Raw genomic sequence first — 22746 nt, 5'->3', positions numbered from 1 at the left:
ATCATATGGTATTTCTATTTTTAATTTTTTGAGGAAACTTCATACTGTTTTCTACATTTTCACCAACAGTGCATGAGGGTTCCTTTTTCTCCATATCCTCTCCAACACTTGTCTAGCTTGTCTTTTTTATTCTAGCCATTCTGGCTGGTGTAAGGTGATATTTCATTGTAGTTTTGATTTTCATTTCCCTTATGATGAGTGAGGTTGAGTACTCTTTTATGTGTCTGTTGGCCATTTGTATATCTTTGGAAAAAAGTCTTTTCGGGTTCTTTGCCCATTTTAAAATCAGATTAGTTGGGGTTTTTTTGTTTGATTTTGGTTTGGTTTTTTGTTTGTTTTTTGGTATCAAGTTGTATCAGTTCTTTATATATTTTAAAATATTAACCCTTATTGGATGTATCTTCTCCCATTCAGTAGGTTGTCTTTTTATTTTGTTGATGGTTCTTTTGCTGTGCAAAAGCTTTTTGTTTTGGTGTAGTCCCAATAGTTTATTTGTGCACTTGTTTCTCTTGCCCAAGGAGAAATATCTAGTAAAATGTTGCTAAGGTTGATATCCAAGATATTACTGCCTGTGTTCTCTTCTAGGATTTTTATGATTTCAGGTGTCACATTTAGGTCTTTCGTCCATTTTGAGTTTATTTTTGTGTATGGTTGAAGAAAGTCTAGTTTCATTCTTTTGTATGTAGCTGTCCAGTTTACCCTGTATCAGTAATTGAAAAGACTGTCTTTTCCCCATTATATATTCTTGCCTCCTTCATTGTAGATTAATTGACCATCTAAGCATGGGTTTATTTCTGAATTCTCCTGTTCCATGGATCTGTGTATCTATTTCTATGCCAGTACCATACTGTTTTAATTACTATATCTTTGTAGTGTATCTTGAAATCTGGGATTATGATACCTCTTGCTTCATTCTTCTTTCTCAAGATTGCTTTGGATATCCAGGGTCTTTTGTGGTTCCATACAAATTTTAGTATTATTTGTTCTAGTTCTATGAAAAATGCTGTTGGTATTTTAATAGGAATTGCATCAAGTCTGTAGATTGCTTTGGACATTTTAACAATATTAATTCTTCCAGTCCATCAGCATGGAATATCTTTCCATTTGTTGGCATCATGTTCACTTTCTTTCATCAATTCATTCAACAAATACTTTTAATGTATTGTGTGCCAAGTATTATACTGTAGTAGAGAATGTTATTTTGTGGTCATATGTATATTTATATATGTGAACATATTTTTAACTTAAATTTTAAACTTGAGCATATTAAATTTGGAAAGATACTGTTTTACTCACAAAATGGTAGAAAGGCCATTTAAAGCATTTATAGAAAAAGGGAAGTTTTGCCAAATTTACATATAATAAAATAAGCAAGGGTTAACAAAAAGGGAAGCAAAGGGACTAGGACTGCATTTGTGGATGGATTGCATGTTGAATAATCACGCTGTGCATTACATCATCTGGAACAATGGTCCGGAGGAACAAGGGAGATCAGTAGGGGAGCTCTGTGCTGCCTGTTCTTCATTCATTGTTTTATTTGCAATAACTCAGCTATGCATAATTTCATTATCCTTACTTTATAAAAGGTAGAACCTAGACTCAGAGAGAAGTTAAGTACTTTACCCAGGACTACACAGTAACAAGCAAACTTTGGGATTAGAACCCAAATCTGCCAAACCCATGCTCTTTCCAAGATACCACAGCTATCATTCATCAAGCACTCACTAGACATCAGGTTATTCATGAGACTAGTAGTATTGTCATATCCATTTAGGAATGGAGAAATGGAACAGAGAGGGTTAGTCAGTTATTGGAGTTACAGAGCTGGCAGAAGTGGGAAATCCTCCTGAACAAACAGATTCCACGAGCTCACTCTTACCTACTCTGCTAGCATACTCAAACCCAAGCTCCCATATTTATCTTCATTAGGATTTGGGGATGAAAGACAATAGATTTATCTCTTTTAAACCTACACTCTTGAATCTAAAGGAAGGGGAGACCTGCTCATAACAATTGTAAGGCTTGGGGCAGAGTACAAATGAAGCTTATAGACCATATGTCTAAATAATTAAAAGTAATAAATCATGTTAACAAGTACAACAGTTTCTTTTACTACCTTGACAAATATACCTGCATAAAGACCTGAACATCTAAGTTCTCAGGATTCTTTGAAATCTGTTCCATTGGTGGGGTGTCGGGAAAATCCTCCCCCCACCACCACCTTCATGGCCTGCCCTCTTCTCTTCCTATCCCCAGCTCTGACCCACACTGAGTGGCCTCAGGCTCACGTGGGTGGATACCCAAGCCCCATGCCCAGGTGCCATCCATGTCCCCTGCAAACATCTTGGTTTCTTGGTAAGCATAGAACTGTCTTTAGGAGGTAGGCCTGAGAGGTCCACAAAGACCAGAAATGGCTTGGTGATTTGGGGGTAGGCTGCAAGTGGGCACATCCTCTTGGCCTGGCCAATATCTCACCCTGTGGGAAGCAGTACATCTGGGGAGGCTGATTTATGAGCCCTCTAAAATCCAGGCCTGGACAGGGTGCATCTTACATCTGAGAATGGCACTGCGGGGGGTGGGGGACAGGAGTTAAACCTGGGGCCTTTGTGAATAGTACTTTATTCAACAAATGACTGATAATTCAGAACCATGTCTTAGAAATGTCTTTATCCCTGGGAATAAATTTGATTCTTCTCATTCCCCACTTTTCTCACCCCCAGTACGACACCCACAACATCAATTTTGTGTTTTCCACTCCTGATTAATGGTGTCACCACTGCATGTTGACCAACTTTGACACTACTCTCTTCCTCATTGTCCACCATTACCACTCAGTCCTTTTGGTCCTAGCTCCTCCTTTCTGACCTCACTGCCAGTGCCTTAGTCAAAGTGGCCACCAACTCTTGCATGAACAATTAGAAGTCTGCTCAACTCCTTCATCTCTCCCCACTCCCATATCCACCACACCCATGTAGCTGGGGCACACGCAAGGCTCCTACCACTAACTCATACAGCACCTTTGTACAATTAGGATACCCTTCCTCCAAGAATTCACAGCCCACAGGTTGACAAGGAGAGTATCTTGGATTTCCACCCTCCCTCATCCCTTAGCAGTGAATAAAATGCACTGCCACATGTGGTTGCATTGCTTCCTTGCTTAACAGCTTTCAAGGGTTTCCTAAGCCCTTTCGGATCAAATTCAGACTCCTTAGGGCATGGCACACAAAACTGCTTTTCTCCCCTCCCAGCCTCCTAGGCTGGATGTGCCAAAAGTTCCTACCACGCAGCACTGGAGGCTACCTGCCTATCCTGGGACTCCTGTTATGTGTTCCTAAGGTGTGCTCTTCCCTCTCACTATCTGGTGAAAGCCTGTTCTTCCCTCAGGAACTAGTTCAGATGTTGTCATCTTTGCGAAACCCCTCGTGTCTCATGCAGATGGCGTTCGACTTCTGGGCCCATTAGCCTTTGTAAATACTGTGATTACAGCAGTGATTATATTGTACCCCAATTATTTGTTTCCATATCTCTGGTGTTGCACAAAGCACAATTCAGCAGCCAAAAGTAATTAGAAGGGATTTCCAGTTTTTATTCAAGTTTCTCAAAGGACACAAAAAAGCCAAGTTCATGGTCTCAGCAACCACTTGTTATCATCGCTTCTTCTTCCTTCGCACCCTCCCTTACTATCTCTGACAAAAGTATCTCTCCTCCACTGAAGTGTCCATGGCTTTTCACTCCCCTCCTCCCCATAAGCCTTACCCCTCTCTCCCATTACTTTGTTACGTGGACTGGCATAGCTTCTCCACAAGGAAGAAGAAAAAAAAATCCATCCTCTTCAGGACAGAGTAAATTAAGCCATAAATTACAGGATTGCCTTTGTTGGGTGAGAGACTGTGCCAGTCAGATTATGCTAGTTTCTGCTACACTAACACCCCTCAAGTCCCCATGTCTTACTCAAAGCGTCTTACTTATTTCTTGCTCACATAATATATTAGCCGTGGGCCAGCTGATACTCTGCTTTACATGTTTTCTTTCTTATGTGATATTGGTTGAAGATGCAACCTATACCTAAGACATGCATTCTCATGACAGAGGGAAAAAGTTATGGTAGAGCCACACATTGGCTCTTAAAATTTCTGCTCAGATGTGCCATAATCACTTCTGCTTATATTCCATTGGTCAAAACAAGTCTTAGGGCCAAGCACTGAAATGGGATGGGAAATCGTACTTCTCCCCAGAAAGAGGGACTGCAAGTCCATGATAATGGGTAGGAATGTATCATCTTTAAGAAAAGCAGCAAATTGGGAATCTACCCAGGAATATGTTATGTTAATATTATTTTGTCCTGTCACATTTATATAGCACATTAGTCTATAGCTCTACCTAGGGTTCGGATGATGTCTTGCACTGTTTTGCTTTGTTTTGAACACCCTCCATATTTTTAGGAAAGAAAGTTTCCATACAAGTTAACAAAGACAGGCAGACTAGAGAAAAACTCTGTAGGGTAGAAATTAGACTTGGAATTGAAATATTTCAAAATTCAAATTCAGAAACCATCTTGATACCATGGTGATATTCCTGTCAGATTAACAAGCAGGATAGGTAGATGGTTGTTTATGTTGTATATGATTTCAAAGAGAGAGAAGGCCTTTTTCCCGAAGGATGTTTCTCTTTCTAGCTCCCTGGACCTCTCAGGCTCCACTCAGGAAAACTGAAACCTAGCAGTTGTTTCAGCGGAGAGGTTAATGTGGAGAATCCATTAAATAAGTATCAGAGAAATAAAATATCATAAAGGGAGCACTGAGTCCACAGATATTAACTGCAGGAGGTGTGGGAAGAAGATACTGCCCCTAGGGCTAGGGGGTCTGAAGGAAAAAGTTGGGTTTATCAGAAGCTTCGAGCTCAGAGAAGGTTGCCCGCTGGAGCTCACCCCCCATTTCCTCTGAGGAGGAAATGCTGCCCTGCTGGTGCTAGTACCTCTGGGCTGTGGGACAATGTGGTGAGTCTAGTTTGGGGTGGGTTTTTTTTGTTTTTGTTTTTGTTTTTAAGATGGAAATTGGAACCAACTGCGACTTTGAGACTGAAGAATCACTGCTGGATCTATGTTGTCAGGACACTAGGCAAACAGCAAAGACCAGATCCCTTCACCTGTTGTTCCCCTTCCAATCCCCCCTCTGTAGTGCCCCCTACTGGCAGAACATATCAGAGAGCCAGCCACAAGTAGAACTGTAGTTGGCAGAGTCCCTGCTCTAGCATTACAGAGGAGAGTAGAGAAGAGGGAGCTAAGCGAGAACTCCGTGACTGTACAGCCTCTAATACCTGGAGTTTTACAATGTGAAATTTAATCCTTTGGCTAAAGTGATCCTCATTTAAAATAAATGTCCCTGGGAAAGATGAAAGTTTTAATGTTATTCTTCATTTATAACCCATTATGAGTAAGCTTATCAGCTCTTTTCTAGAGATCTAAAAATAAAGAAGAGGAGGGGCGCCTGGGTGGCTCAGTCACTTAAGTGTCTGCCTTCAGCTCTGGGTCCTGCCATGATCTCAGGGTCCTGGGATTGAGCCCTATATCAGGCTCCCTGCTCAGTGGGGAGCCTGCTTCTCCTTCTCCCCCCCTCCAGCCCTGCTCATGCTCGTGCTCTCTCTCAAATAAATAAATCTTAAAAAAAAAAAAAAAAAAGAAGAGGAGGAAGGAAGAGCTAAGAGGGAGCACTTTGGCTAAGCAGGGATAGATAAAGGATCTCACTAAGATGGGGAGGGGGATGTCAAAAAAGAAAAAAGACCAGGGAATTATGGAGAATAAACTTTACCAACTTTCAGTTTTTGTGGATACTTGTCAGAGTTTCTACGTCTTTGCTGACCACAGCAATACAGATGAACTGCAAGAAAGTAGATCTGTCCCTTTGGTCAGCACTCAGTCCTACTCCACTCCAATATAAAGGAATATAAAAACAAGACCCATGACCAAGACCAGACTAAGACAATAGCCACGGATGAGTCACTGAATGATCAATTTATGCAGTGATAATTGCCTTAGTAAATCAGGCAAAACCTTAACTATTGACTCAATTACAGTAGCACCCTACTTAGTAGAGAGCTGAGGCCTGGGTTATTCTAAATTGGATTTTTCTGCTCTGAGGATTAATTAGGAAATCACTAGGTTTCCAAATTGTTTTTACAGATTTTTTTTAAAAATGATTTCCTCTTCATTCTGGCTCACTTTTGAATGGGAAATAACAGTGATCTCTAATAAATGTAAATACGGCAGTGCTTTCATATTTTCATCCTGAATATCCATTTCAGTTCAGTCAGCATCAAGTACCAGTTCTGTGACAGGCACTGTGTAGGGCTGGACAAGGATGAATGAATCACAGTGTCTGTCCTTAAGGCTTAGTGGTTGAGCTCACACAGGCTCTGGAGTCTGTGAGACCTGGGCCCCGGATCCCAGCGCTGCAGCTCACAAGCTGTATGATTCTGAGCTTCAATTTCTTTATCTGTAAATTGGGATTCTTAATACTACCCGTGCAATGTGAAAATTAGCACACTATATAAATGCCTATGGTAAATGTTCAATAAATTTGCCTATTAATAATAAATGTACCTGATATATGAATAGATAATTTTGCTGTATGTGCATTCTATATATGTTGATTTTCTCTGTCCATTGCTAAAGATGGAGATAATTTAGGACTGGTCTGAACTGCTAGCAAGTCCAAGATACCACTTTTTTCTCTTGTCGTCTTTTCTCTCCTGCAGCTTTCCTCCTCCTTTTCTTGCCTGCAATCTTTTGGGTTTATAGGAAGTAATTCCATCTAGGCTTGAGGCAGCTTCTTCCTCCAGAGTGTAGAAAATTAATTTATTTTGTTTAAGCCACCCAATCTGTGGTACTTTGTTATAGCAGCTAGAGTACACATATTTATTGTGTTTCACTCTTTATGATTGTTTGATCATAAATACTTTTCCCTCAGAATTTTGAAGGTCTTGTTCCTTTGATTCCAAAACTCAGTATTGCTACTTGGGACTTCAGAAACGTTCCAATTCCTAATTCTCTCTATTGTAACCTGTTTTCTCCTCTGTGTGAGTTTGTATGGTTTTCTCTTTGTCCCCAGTGTTCTGAAATATCACAGTAACGTATCTTGAGGTGGCTCTGTGTTCATTTGTGTTATTGAATCATCAGTGGACCCTTTCAACTTGAATACTCTTTTTCAGTTCGGGGACATTTTCTTGAATAATTTTTGAATTTTGCACATGATTTATCCCTTTTCTCTTTATAGAATTCCTAGCTGATCCTCTCATGTCTGTCTTTTCTCTCCTTTTTGTTAATCTGCAAATTTTTGCTCTAGGAGATTTTTCCCAACTTATTTTCTGGAAGATTTCAACTTATTTTCAAATGCTTCTATTAAGTTTTTAAATTGTGCTATCATTTTGTTTTAATTTACAAGGGCTATTTTAATTTTCATAATGTTCTAGCTTTTTAAAATCCTATTTTGAGCTTTTTCACAATTAAAATATCTTAACTTTCTGAGCATAATGGTATTTTTTTAATGTTTGATCACTCCACATAGTCTAATATCCTCTAACATGTTTCTGTTTATTTTTTACTGTCTTTATTATTCTCTTTTTTCGTTAATGAATTTCTTCAGATACCCAGTAATCTTTGGCTGACTGTCCATGTTAAAGAATAGGAAATGTAAAACTTGAGTACAATTTCAGAGTAATGGATGGGGTTATCAACTGGTAGTTTTGTTGAAGGGAAATGGCTGGGGGGCGGGGTTCATTTTGGAGTCTCTAATCTCTCCCTCTTCAGATATTTCATCTTAAACCAGTCAGATTTCCCAGAGAAGTCTCTGCTAGTGTCCTGTCTAGAAAGTCAAAACCTGGCTGCCAATGTTCTGGAGCCTAAGCAGATGAAGACAGTTGGGAATCTTGGCATCCAGAATGCAAACATTCACTTGGTCCTCCAGTTTTCACTATGGTTCCTCTACCCCTAACCATGTCTGATGTTTATACTTCAGGGGCTGTATTATTACCCTATGCAAAAAAAAAAAAAAAAAAAAAAAAAAATCCTCACAAGAAACAAAATGCAACTCTCCAGGCTTCTGTTAAAGTACAGGTGAAGATCTCAGGATCTAACTTCTTCCTAAGCAGCTTTCAACCAATACTTATTTTAGCATCCCCTTCACCCAGCTTCTAGAGGCCACTGATGCCCTAGTTCTAAAATTTTGTGAAATGTTGTAGTCTAAATATGACTGTTCTTGGTCTTGCCCAGAGCTGGTTTAGGAATCTGCTAAAGTCTGTTACTACCTGTTTGTCTGCTTCTCACATTCCAACATTTTTTTGCTGCTGCTCTGGGCTGTCTTTGTTGCTTGAGAGTTTATACCTCAAGGTAAAGTTTATATGTAAACACACACACCGCCCTGCATAGGGCTCCCTGCTCATGGAGTCTGCTTCTCACTTTCCCTCTGCCTCTCCCCCTGCTTGTGTGCTCTCTCTCTCTCTTTCTCAAATAAATAAAATATTTTTTTAAAAAAGTAAACACATACACATTAATGTTATTTTCATGAGGCCTTGAGAGCCAAATTAAATGCAAGTGTTTAATTTCCCATCTTTACCTGGAAGTCTCAAGAGCAAGTATTGCTTAATTTGTATTTAATAATGTTCAAATAGAAAAGACATGTCATGAAGTACAATTAGAAATGACCAATGGAATAAGAAAAATGTCTCACATTGCTTTGTATTTCAGCAGCTTTATCACCTTAATCCTATGAAGAGGCTTTAAAATCTTTACCAAACGGTCAGAACTCTAAATACTATGTATATTATATATTTGGTCTGATAGTTATCTCATCCTTTTATTCATAACAACTACACTTAAGATAAGAAGTTAGTTATGGCATTGTGGTACCTAAAGCCCAAAAAAACTCTCAAAATAGGCCTTGTCACATAAAAAATTAATTGGTTGCTTTGTTCCTACTTAGATTTTCATTAATTTGAGGACATAATTTAAGTGACAGTTAACTGTATCACCTTTGCTTCTCCTTGTTAAAAAATCTCTATTTAAAAGTCTAATTGAGAAAGTTTTCTGAAATATTTTTCAAAGCATTAGATTTCACTATTCTTTTTGTATTATGAAATAATACAACTTTAGCCATCAGAAAAGACTCACATATTGGTCACCCATTGCTACATAAGAATCTATCACAAAATTAACTTAAAACACATTTTATTTGCTCCTGTGTCTTTTATTTCAGCAGTCGTCCTGGGTTAAGCTGGCCACTTCTTCCACTGGTCCCATGTGGAGTCAGTATTTGGTTGCAATCATTCCATAGGGGAAGGTGGGCAGACAATGAACGTGTAGATACATCTCCCCACCCGCCCCCGCAAAAAAAAAAAAAAAGTTCAGAAAGTAAAACATAAGAAAAAAAGATAAAACAAGGTAATAGAAGAGAGAGAGAGAGACTTGAGGGACAGGAGGGTAACTATCCTAGCTAAGGTATTAAAGGTGACATTTAAGTTGAGACCCAAATGTTGGAAAGAAACAAGTTGTGCAAAAACCTGGGAGTTGTATGAACAAAAGCCCTGGACAGTATCAAGCTGGGTTTTTTCAAGGGCAGAAGAAAAAGCAATGTTGCTGGTTTATAATGAGCAAGAGGAAGAAGAGAAGAAATAAGCGCATTGGTGTAGGCAGGACCAGACCATGTAGCAGGAGCATGTAGACCATGGAAAGGAGTTTAGGCTTTATTCCAAATCTATGGGAAGTTGGTGAAGAGTTTTAAGCAGAAGAGGGATGAGATTTTGTTTTAAAAGATCCTTGCTATATAGAGAATGAACTGATGGGAGAAAGTGAAATTGGAATAGTTAGGAAATTATTACAATGCTCTTGGAAAAAACTTCAAAGCAAAGAGGGTGATAAAGGATCAGATTCAGGATAACATTTGGGAAGAGGAACTCAAAAAATTTGATTGGATATTGAACATGAGAGAAAGAGAGGATAGAGGATGCATCTCAAGTTTATGACTTGAGAAATTGGATGTGTCACAGTGCCATTTTTTTAAGATGGAAAAGATGAGGGGGAAAGCAGATTACCTTACAAGGGTATAGATCAAGAATTCTATTTGGGACATGTTGGGTTTGAGTTGTCCAGTCACCTACCAACTAGGTTTGATGATCTATCTCAATACTTTATAGTCTCACTTTGTGATTAACCCCATCCTTGGGCAACCAAGACATATGACCCTCATTTTCCTGACAAGTAACTGTGTACCAAAGAAACTCACTGACTTCCCCAAAGCCACACAGCTAAAATGAAGAGGAAGACTTGAACCCATGACCTGTACATAGTCCTATAGGGCATTTTCACTCACTCTCCTCCTCCAGTTTTTGTAGTCAAAGGGAGATGCAGGATAAGGATTCCATTATTGAGGCTTTGCCCACATGCTCAAATTGTCATTCACATTTGAGGCAATTGTCTATCTACTAGCCACATGTGGCTATTTATATTTTAATTTTAATCAGTTAAAATTAAGTAAAAGTAAAAATTTACTTTTTCATTTGTGCTATCCACAGTTTAAATGTTCAGTAGCTACATGTGACTAGTGGCTGCCATTTTGGATAGCACAGATAAAGAACATTTTCATTATCTCAGAAATTCCTATTCAACAACACTGGACTCTAGATAATTTGTACTAAATTAATTGTGAAGAAAGTGTAGTCATATCTTAATAGCTATTGCCTAAGAGGAAAGTTTAAAAAATAAAACACGAGTTGGTGTTTGTCTAAAAGTAACACATTTAGGGGCGCCTGGGTGGCTCAGTCGTTAAGCGTCTGCCTTTGGCTCAGGTCATGATCTCCGGGGTCCTGGGATCGAGCCCCGCATCAGGCTCCCTGCTCTGCGGGAAGCCTGCTTCTCCCTCTCCCACTCCCCCTGCTTGTGTTCCCTCTCTCGCTGTGTCTCTCTCTGTCAAATAAATAAAATCTTAAAAAAAAAAAATAAAAGTAACACATTTAATGATAAGCTGATTTTATACCCAGCTCTAATGAACACCTTTCCCCAATTCACACCCTTGAATGTTTGTCTGTTTCTCATTTTACCTAATAACAGAGGCTCCTCTGAGGAGAAAAACTAGGTTCTTTCCACCTTTTCATTACCTTCACTCAAAATACATACATGCATAACACCCACATTCCCTTGTACCCACTGCCCACATCCACATGTAGCACTCTCAGTGAACAATTCTTTGCACAGAACAAGCAGAACATTTACATAAAGTTTACAGCCAGGATATCACAGTACTTTACAACACTGCCATGGATGGTTGGCTGCAGGAGAGCATATAACAGAATGCAAATAACCACAGCCTCAGGGAGTCTGTAGCTAAAACATAATTTCATCACATATTCTCTTCCAGTTTTTGCCCTTCCTAACATGGAGGGAGGAGATTGGGAGGCTCATCAAGTGAAAATTGAGGGCTGCTGACCTCCAGAGAAAGCAAGAGTAGAGACCCTAGAGGGGAATCTGTAGGAACTTCAGGTTCAGGTTTGCCTATTACTTGGTGACAGGTCAGCAGGGCCTTCCTCATGGGGCCAGATGAAAGCATCCAGAAAGTGCCATTCACACACACATGCATACAGGCAGGCATGTGCTCTCAGCAGTTCCTTTTACAGATGAATGGGAAAATTTGGAACCGACAGATGGGTTTTAAATCCTTCCTCAGTTGTGTGACTTTGGGCATATTACATAACCACTCCAAAGGGTAGGACAAGGAGATATATGTGCAGAGCCTCAATCACATAATTGTTCCTCTGCCAATTCAGTTTATTCCTCTCCTTATCCTTCAGGGCGAAGGAGAGAACACACCTAGAACAGAAATTGCATTTTCCCTTTAAAAATTTCTTTTAAAAAATATTTCATGTTTTTTTTTATAGGTAGTACTTACATATGATAAAAATTTCCTGAGTGTGTCAGTGAAGTTTCCTTCCTTTCCAGCCTCCTAGATCTTCCCAGAGGCAGCTAGTATTTTTGGATATCTATGTGTCCTTTCCATAGTCATCCTGTGCATGTGCAAGCAAATAAATACATCATTACATTTATATGTACTTCCTTATATATGTATGTTTTTCTCTTTGATACAAATAGCTGTGAGGCACCTGAGTGGGTCAGTCAGTTAAGCATCTGCCTTTGCTGCAGGTCATGATCCTGGGGTCCTGGCATTGAGCCCCATGTCCGACTCTCTGCTCAGCGGGGAGTCTGCTTCTCCCTCTGCCCCTCCCCTGCTTGCGTGCGCTCTCTCTCTCTCAAATAAAATCTTAAAAAAAAAAAAAACAGCAACAACAAATAGCTGTGTGACTATTTTGAACCTTGTTTTCCCCTGTAGTATCTTGAAGATCTTCTTATAACTATACTGAACACCCTTAATCTCTTTACAGATGCAGAGTATTTCATTGTTGAGGTGTACTATAATTTATCTTTACTCCCACTGAATTTTGCTATTATAACCCATGCCATAATGAGGGTTTTTTATTATCTTAATGCCACTTTGCACATGGGTAAATGTATTTGTAGAATAAACTTCTAAAAGAATTGCTGGCCAGAAGATATGTATATATTAATATATAATGTAATTATTCTATATAGTTATTAATATTATTATAACTAAACATATATATAAGATATATATAATTTTGATAGACTTGGTCAAATGGCCCTTAAAGAATTTTTACTAGTTTGCTGACCCACCAGTAATATATGAAAGCAGAGTTTCTAAGCCTACACAGAGCGCTGACACCTCAGAGACTGAGCCCCCAAGTTTTATGTTTGCCAGAACAGCTCAGCTTACATCGTGCATGTGTGTGTGCATGCGTATATATGTGTGATTTCATTTGAAGAAAGTTGTTTTGGTTAAGTGGTTAAGGAAAGTTTGAGAACAATGATGCCAAGAATCATCACTGTGCCTTCTCTTAGCCCTTCAGTTTGAAAGAGTAACAGAGAAAATGAGATTGTTCCACACCATGTATGAAAATCCTTTGGCAATGTGGAGAGAATGGTTCATGTGGTAGCTGGAAAGATGAAATGGGTAGAAATATTTCCAGGAAGAAGTAGATGCCAAGGTATAAGGAGATGATATTTAGTCACATAGCCCCCAATGTTAGCAAGTGTTCTCCAGAAGGTCAGTTCATTTGAGCCAATTGTAAGGGCTGCTCATGTGCCAAGCTCCGTACTAGTGCTGAGAATACAGAGATGAGCATGGCTGGTCCCTGCCCTCAAGAAGCTCATCCAGAGAAGTCAGGTATGTAGGCAGACAGTTTCTATATGGTGTCATAGAAACAACAGCAACGATGACTGCTAACTCTGAGAGCTTATTAAACACAGGACAGTGGGGTTCTGCAATCCTTGTCATCTCGCCTGATTCTACAAAAATGCTATGAGGGTAATTACAGTGTTCTCCCCATTTCATAAATGAGGAAACCAAGATCCAGGGAAGTTGAGGGACAGTCCCAATAGCACATAGTAAGTGACAAAACTAGGGTTTATTCTGTTGACTGTCTCACTTCAAAGTCTTAAGGGGAAGGAGGGGTAATGTTAGAATTTAAAGCTGCATTAAATGATTTTCTCCCTCCTTCTCTTATTGTAGCACCATATTACTTTTCAGGGGGAGGGCAAGGGGATCAAGGAAGACCCTTAGAGTGAGATGTGCCCTGAGCTGAGGCTCAAAGAATGAGTGGAAGCAAGGAAAGCATTCCAGGCAGAGCAGCTCTTGGGCTAATCTCAAGGAGAGGCAGCCTCCAGGAGTCAGGAAGCTTCTGGCACAGGGAGACAGGTGAGTGGAGTGGGTAAGAGGGCAGCCTCTGGAGCCAGACTGCCTGAGTTGAAATCCTGGCTCTCCCCCTTAGTTGAGTGACTTTGGGTGCATCACTCACCTTCTCTGATTCTTCACCTGTAAGATGGAGCTATAAAATACTATGTCCTGGTTATTGCAAGGATTGAATGAGTTAATATATCTAGAGTGCTTAGAATAGTGCCTGGCACGTGCCCTATATATTTGTTCCCACTATAGAATCTCCAGGCTCCAGGTACAACCTAGATATAAGGAAGAGGAAAACAAAATTTTGAAGCTCATCTGCAGTGCTTATTATAGAGAACTATTACATGAGCTCCCAAATGTAATGTGCTGTAAAAGGAGAAGAAAGCAGAAAACCATTTAATGGTGGAGGGACATGGGCTTTTAGGCCAGAATTGTCCTGTCAAGCATGGTCATGCTTATCAGCTTTCAGTTATCATTTGGTATTGTGAGTCAAAAATGGGCTTTTTTGTTTCTTTATGGCATCTTTATTTGGTATTAAAATGGAATGGTCTGTCTTAAATAAGGTGAGAAAACAGAGGAGGATAAAATAAAAGGAACTGCGTTCAATGTAACTTTCGGTTTTCCTCTCTCCCTCTGATGAAATAAAATGTTTTCAGAAAAGCCGAAAGAAAATACCAACTAAACTCTGCAGCTTCCTCATTCACCCACATAGCATTTATCTCTCATCCACCAAGTCAGATTACTTTTTCTGAGAATAGTATTCTATAACAGAATCCTAGGGAAGTAAAAGTGAGAGGAAAATACTTCTCCAGGGAATCAACTCACATGAATTGCATTTTATTTTCATATTCTCTGGCCTTTATCCCCTTTGTATGTTATCCCAAACTCACATTCCCTGCTGTTCCTAAGCCAGACCCCGTGCCTGGACTATCTTCTCTAGGTCAGTTTTCTCTCTTCATCCTGACATTTGAACAACTCCTGGGAATCCATCTTCTTGAAGAAAAACATTTAATAGCAATTTTCCCAACATAAATCCGAATGACCCTCAATTACTGCTATTCAAAAACGTATACCTGTAATTTGTACCAGCTACTCACTAGATGCTGGGGCTACAGAAATTAGTATGATTCAAACTTCTTGAATGAGTTCACAATCTTGTGTGGGATACAGACATGCAAAGGGAGGTTGATTCTGCCCATCTCACCTGTACGATTATGTTCATTTCCTTTATGGTTTGTCTTTCCTGCTAGACTGTAAGCCTCTCAAGAACAAAGATTTTTATCTGTTTTGTTTACCACTCTGTAATCAGTACCCTAGACAGAGCCCTCAATAAACATTTGCTGAATGAAAATGAATGAATGAATGAATGAATGAATGAATGAATGGAAAAAAGTGACAATACAGAATAATTGATAAATCGATGTGCTTACAAGATAAGAAGTAGCACAGAGGAGGGAATACTGAACTCTGTGGGAAAGGAGTGGAGTTGGAGGGGTGAGGAGGCCTATTGGGGGAGGCGGATTATGAGCTGGGTTTTGAAGGCAGTGGCTGCCAATGTTGATATGCCTTCCACAGTGTCCCCACTCTTAGGAGGTACCTCATAAAAGTTTGCTGAGTTAATAAACTTCACAATTTATGAAGCAATTATACTTACAGTATGTCTAATGTTGTACCATTTGTCCACTTCATGCCGGATATTGTGGTCCTAGAAGCTCTGTCACCTAAAGCCTCTCAGTCGTCAGTAGGGTAGGAGTATCCACTGGGAAACCCAGTTTCGTGTGTGTGTGTGTGTGTGTGTGTGTTATGTATGAGCCCTGGGTCATCCACTGGCTGAGAAAGAAAGCAATTTTAAGTATATGCTTTAGGAGAGGAGTCCCATCAAGCAAGGAACATGGGAAAAGAACAGACAGAGGCCCTGAGCCAGACCAGAGCTTATTATCTAACTCCCATATCCACCACCCAAACCAGTTTCACATCTTAAAATTTCTGAAAAGCCAGGTGGTTATGACATGGAAGGGGTGGGGTGGGAGACGAGAGGAGCTAAAAACAAAATACATTTTTAGTTGAATTATCTAATGACCTTACTGAGGAAAAAAACTTATTTTAAGGTTTCTTAATTGCATTTAGCTCCAGCTCCTTCCTGGCATAATTATGTTAACGCTCAGGAGACCTAGAACCAAAACTACTGAGGTGTGTGAGCCCCCTGCCCCTGGTGTGATCTCTGGGCTCTCTTATGCTGTTCCAGACCTATCCCCTCTGTGACTGATTGAAGACACCTCTGCATGAGTAATACCACATTATGTCAAAGGTTAGATCCATCATCTCCAGTTAACCTTCAGCTTGTGTTTTCAATATGTGTGTGCAGCTTCATCATACACAACAAAGACACTTTCTTCAACAACGCCACAAGAAGTAGAATCGTACATCATATTTTACAAAGAATAAAGTATGAAGAAGGAAAAAACAAAATTGGTAAGTAGTATATTAGTATAACAAGCGCTACATCTAATTTGGGGGATTACAGACTTTTTCCCTTTGGTTTTATAAAGTTTATATCAATTCTAGAACCGCTCATCATTTATAAAATCTCTACTCCCTTGATGGATAACTCACAAGTGTAAAAATCTTAATATCATTCTTAGATCTCTTTAAAATAGCATGTTACCGGGGCGCCTGGGTGGCTCAGTCGTTAAGCGTCTGCCTTCGGCTCGGGTCATGATCCCAGGGTCCTGGGATCGAGTCCCACATCGGGCTCCCCGCTCTGCAGGAAGCCTGCTTCTCCCTCTCCCCCTGCTTGTGTTCCCCTCTCGCTGTGTCTCTCTCTGTCAAATAAATAAATAAAATCTTAAAAAAAAAAAAAAGATGTTTAAAATAGCATGTTACCTCATTTACCTCAGATCATAGAGAAATTCTCTCAGTTTCAACAAATATTTATGGAATGCTTATTATGTGCCAGGCACTGGGCTGGATGTTGGGGAGATGGGCATGGTTCTCTCCTGGAGCATATATTCAAGAAGTTAAAAGCCGACAATAAACAAATAAGTAAATACAATGAGTAATACAAAAAAATTGAAATGGTGAGTTCAAGCTGAGATAAAGCGGTCAGGGGAAGCTTCACTGAGAAGCCGGGGTTTGAACTGAGACCTGATGAAAAGAAGGGGCTGATGTGGGAAGATGGTGGTGGCAGGGGAGGAGGTAGGGGGAGTTGTTCTAGGCAAGTGAAGAGACGAGCTGTCACACATAAGGAAATTCTCCGAATAATCACCTTCCCCATTAAACAGCTTCCATAATTCATATATATGTATTTTATTTTTCATTTGACTTTTTAAATTCCAGTATAATTAATATACAGTGTTATCTTAGCTTCAGGTGTACAATATAGGGATTCAGCAGTTCTGTACACAATGCTCATCCTGATAAGTATGCCTTGATTCCCTTCACCTATTTCACCTACCCATCCACTCCCACCTCTGGTAACCATCAGTTTGTTCTCTTTAGTTAAGAGTCTGTCTTTTGGTTTATCTCTTTTATTCTTTGTTTTGTTTCTTATATTCTACATAAGAGTGAAATCATATGCTATTTGTCTTTCTCTGACTGATTCACTTCATTTAGCTGTCCATCTTCTAGATCTATCCATGTTGTTGCAAATGGCAAGATTTCATTCTTTTTTATGGCTGAGTAATATTCCATTGTGTGTGGGGGGGGGTATGTATATATACCACATATTTATCCATTCATCTATTGATGGACACTCATAATTTATATTGGGGGCATTTTTATGAGAACCTTTCCATATTACCAGATTTTCTCCCTTATTAAACAGATTATCATAGATCAAGAGGATTCAGGTGGCTTTGTCCTTATCTCTTTCCAAACAAGATTTTTATCAATAGTTTGAATAATGACCTAGTCAGGAGACAAAAAAATCACACATAATTTTTACAGAGAAAGTTTAATATAAAATATATTATTAAATATTTATATTAATATAAAAACTATGAGAGAGGATTGGAGTAATCAGGGATTGGCTAGTAAAGGTTAAGGAGAACTCTAGAGAATAAAGATACAGCAGATATTAAGGGCAGCTACCATTTCTAGAGAGACTCTCCCCACAAAGCTGAGACCTAGATTCTGTTGGAAGTGATGTAGCTGTGGTTCACTGGGTGGCAGGGCAGTTTTCTGGGGGTACTGGAGGGGGAACTACCTAGAGGGGTTCCAGGGAAGCCATTCATTGGGAGGTGTTGCACCAACAGCACTGTCCTGTTCAAGGAAATACCTGCCCTTGGGGAGGTGCCATGTGCTACTGGCCATCACGCCCTGTAGGAAGTTGGTGCCATAGAAGCCATGTGTTGCAGAAGCCTGCTGAGGGAGCAGATTGGTGCCAGGAAGACAAACTTCCTCCTCCAGGGTCTTTCCAGTGCCTTCTACTGACAAAGCTTAACATTGTACAATCTGGTAAAGGAGAAATATTTACAAGGTCTAGCTCCATTTTTGCAAAGTAGGCAATGAAAGTGTACTTGGAGCTAAGGGGCAAATATATTGATAACTGGTACTTGGCCTAAACAGCCTGCCCATCAAGCTTTCAGGTGGGGTGGACTCTGGAAGAATGCATTAAATATGTTTGTCATTGGAGTCAGGAGCCTAAAAAATCTCAGTGATCTGGAAATCTCAGGCAAATCCAACAAGATGACATTTAATGGTTTGTAAATGTAAAGTCCTACACTCGAATTCAGCAAAACAACTACCCTGGTACAGTGTGGGAGAATTGTTGCTCAACAACATCATGAGAGGAACAGACTTGAGAGGCTTAGTTGAATGCAAGCTCAGTGTGAGTCACTCGTATGTGAAGCTGCCAAAACTACTTTGATCCCAAGCTGCATAAATTAAAATATAATAGAAAATGATAGCTATCTAGTCCAAATCTGGATACACCTGAAATAATATGTTCAGTGAGAGTTTATGTAGGTGGGTATGGTAAAATCAAACCTGATTTAGATCTTTCTTAACATCAACGGGGTTGTAGATTGGTATATCTTCATATTCTCTGCATCAATCACCCATGTTTGAGACACGTCCTCTCTATAAAGTCCTCCATGACCATTCCAGCTTGAAGGAATTCTTCCCTCTTCCCATGAATTCCAATGGCAATTACTTTTAGAGTGTTTATTTGATAATTAATCATGTACAACTCTTATTATCTTGAATTCTTTATTTTCAATGACATTATGAAAATTCTACCACCTAAAGAGAACCACTGTGAACATTTTGGTGTAAAATAATTTAAATATTATGTTAATTACTTTTTTCATACTTATTCCCCATTTGCCCATGTAATTTTAACAGACTTAGGGTATACTACACTAACTTTATCATACCTTTTTCAGTTAACATTGTATCATGAAAGTGCTAAAAAAAAATGAAGTTAAATGATTATGGCAGTAGTTAGTCTGAATTATTTTATAAAATGCAAATTTGTAAAAAAACAGTGCCTTTACTAATATTGATGCTATAACTTGGAACACACCTCACGATTTATTATAACACATTAGTGTGCTGAGAATCTGCAGCTAAAAACTGCTAGTTGGACGATAAGCTCCTTCATGGTAAATAAGTCGCCTTATTCATCTTTCTAGCATCATTGCCTAGCACAGTTTTGGCATATAGTAGGAGTGCTTGTTGAACTGAACTGAAAATCTTTTAAACATGATTAATGTCTAACCATCATCATCCTTACACAGTAAAAATTGTGTACAATGTGGCCATTCAGCAATTACTGCGCTTAACTTTTGCATCTCAAAATGTGAGCTGTTTTTACAAGTAGTCAAGATGGAGACAAAAGGAGACAGTGATTTGTAAATATTCTAAAGGAATGCAGGAAGTGTTGTATTGTTACTCGTAAGAAATGACCTTTATAAAAGTTTCTCATTTGATGAAAGAAAGAGAATTCTATCCAAGAACTCCAATGCCTTTTATTTTTTAAAGTTTTTATTTAAATTCCAGTTAACGTACAGTGTTTTATTAGTTTCGGGTGTACAATATAGTGATTCAGCACTTCCATACAACACCTGGTGCTCACCACAACAAGTGCACTGCTTAATCCCCATCACCAATTTAACCCATCCACCCACCTGCCCCCTGGTAATCATCAGTTTGTTCTCTATAGTTAAGAGTCTGTTTCTTGGTTTGCCTCCCCTCTGTTTTTTCTCCGTTTGCCCATTTGTTTTGTTTCTTAAATTCTACATATGACTGAAATCATATGGTATTTGTTTTTTACTATTCCACTTATTATAATACTCTGTAGCTCTATCCATATCATTGTAAATGGCAAGATTTCATTCTTTTTTTATGGCTGAGTAATATTCCATTGTGTGTGTAGATGTGTGTGTGTGTGTGTGTGTATACCATATGTATATATAGTATGTATCTTCTTTATCCATTCATCAGTTCAGTGCTTTGAAAATTGGTAATGATGACCTGGAGAACTATCTAATTAGAAATGACCAATCACAGAGTAAACTACTAACCTAGGGTCAGGCATTATGCTGAAAAATGTGGAGTAAAACCACAAATGCTGATGTTTCATTGTCATCTTTGGTTTCATAAATAAAAGAAATAACATATTAGAAGAAAATTTAATTTATTGATAGAATAGTATTTATCTAATGTTATTTTCTACCTGAAACTCTATCTGAAAGTGGCATCTTCCATGACCCAACATTGATTAGAGATAACACAAAAATACTGATTTGTAAACATGATTTGTAAGGACATTTTGCTGGAGTGTAAACTACCACTCTATAAGTTTTCCGGATTCACTCTGAATTTATTACAACTGTGAAAATCAAACCTGTTGAAATCCACTTTCAAAATAGAGCAATTAATAGATCGACATAGATTTATTTAACAATATAAGTACATAAAATAAATTTTGAAATTGACTTGTATTTTCAAAATTGGTGCTCAAAGGGGAAGTTAGTGAAGTGGTAGATTTCAAATATTAACTACTTTCTCACTTTGCAGGATTTTGATAAATTATGATAAACTTACCGGGGTCATCATCAGAGTCTCTTACTAGGTCCCTGTGAATTCTGTTTTTTTCTAATATCTGAGATGTTTGAAATTCAGTTTATTGATGAGATATGTGTATTTCTCAATAGAGACTCCAGGCAATCAGAGCTTTCCACATAATCATTTATCCATTCATTACAAAGGTATTTATTGAGGGCCTCCTGCCTGCCAGACAAAATACAAAAGCCCTACAGATATTTGCATTTCACGTTTTTCTTGGACATTTAGTGTTAATGTCAGTCATCTTAAAACACATTACTGTATTACTGTGATTAAATGCACCTAAACATTGATTGACCCTGCATCAGTAAAAAGTGAATCAGTGCATGTTCCATTTTCCAGTGAGACTAAGCTTCTGGACTCTAATCAGGATCTAAGCGTAGGGAGCATTCCCCTATTAGCCACTTGAGAGACATCCTTCTAGTCATCATCCTTGAGGTACATTTTAGGAAGCAGCATAATTCTTGACTTGAAAGACACTTTAAAGACCAACACATTCAACTTCCACTTTTGGCCAAGATGGAGTAACAGGCACAAGATTTACTCTCCCACCTGAAATAATCAAAAGAAAAAGTGCAGGAGACTATTCTTTTCAAGACACTGAATGGTGGGCAGCCAAAAATAGAGATCCCTGAGAGACAGAAAACAAATGAGGTGAGTGCCATGATTACATCAGCTTACTACTTTGACATAGTTTCTAGGTGGCAGCCTAGGGAGGGAGAACCCAGGCAGAACCTGGTAGACTCCCTGAATTGAGAAGATGTTGCTAAGAGTCCAAGGAAACCAAGGCAGTTAGAGTTCACAGAACAAAGTACCAAAAAGCAGAAAGTTCCACCAAGAGAGAACCCTGAAGATCATCAGAGGGCCCCCCTTAAGTATTTAGCAGAGTACTAATTAGTGCATATGTATTAGGAAACTACCCAAAGCCAGTGAAAGAAGAACCCCAAAGGATTTCCAGTGAAACTGGAACACCTCATAATTCACAGAGCATTGAACATAAATGTTCTAAAGATCCCAATCCAAAATTCAGAAGTTAATACACTGAGTAAAAAATCCAGGCCTAAATTCTTTGCTGCCTGCGAGAAACTTTGAAGACACAAATAGGTTAAAAGTAAAAGGTGTTCAAAAAAGTTATATAAGATGCTTAACCAAAATAAAGCTGAAGTGGCTATATTGATAATCAGACAAAATGGATTTCAGAGCAAAGAATATTACCAGGGATAAAAGTAAATTCAGGCAATTTATCAGGAGGATGTAACAATCCTAAAAGCCTAGAGCTTCAAACTACATGAAGCAAAAACTGAAACCTGAAAAGAGAAATAGACAACTCCACAATTATAGTTGGATATTTAAGTACTTCTTTGTCAGTAATTAATAGAATAAATAGAAAATCAGTAAGGGTTAGAAAAGCTGAACAACTTTATCAGTGAACATAATTGATCTTTTGGATTACTCCCAACAACAGCAAAATACCTGTTTTGTTTTGTTTTGTTTTGTTTTGTTTTGTTTTTAAGTGCACATAGAACATAACCAAGATGGGCCATGTTTGGGGACATAAAACAAGACTTAATAAATCTAAAGAGATTCAAGTCTCTTTATGTACCTAAAAAATATACATAGAATGTTTTTTGACCACGGTGGAATTAAATTTGATGTTAATATGAAGATGATCTCAAGATTTTACAGATATTTAAAACTAATACCTTTTAAATAACTCCTCAGTGAAAGAAGAAATCAAAAGAAAAATCAGTATGTTGTACTCAATGGAAATGAAAACAATATATCAAAAAGTGTGCAGTACTTAGGAAGAAATTTATAGTACCATATGCCTATATCTGAAAAGAAATGTCCAAATTAATGACCTTCCCTTCCACCTTAA

At 38.7% G+C, this 22746-nt stretch overlaps 1 protein-coding gene across 1 annotated transcript in view; it reads left to right on the top strand.

Moving 5' to 3' along the window:
- The window catches only part of ANO4 (anoctamin 4), a 396544-nt gene that overhangs the window by 274080 nt on the left and 99718 nt on the right, over window positions 1-22746 (top strand). Inside the window, exon 9 of the mRNA XM_045872759.3 lies at window positions 16165-16271. Coding sequence (XP_045728715.1) covers window positions 16165-16271 — 107 coding nt within the window. The remainder of the gene's footprint in view (window positions 1-16164; window positions 16272-22746) is intronic.

Source organism: Mirounga angustirostris, unplaced genomic scaffold, assembly GCF_029215605.1.
Source record: "Mirounga angustirostris isolate CCGP_5_RB_7025 unplaced genomic scaffold, mMirAng1.0.hap1 SCAF_5, whole genome shotgun sequence".
NCBI classification, from domain to species: domain Eukaryota; kingdom Metazoa; phylum Chordata; class Mammalia; order Carnivora; family Phocidae; genus Mirounga; species Mirounga angustirostris.
Note: the sequence above shows the minus strand (reverse complement) of the source record. Positions and strands in the feature narration are given on the sequence as shown.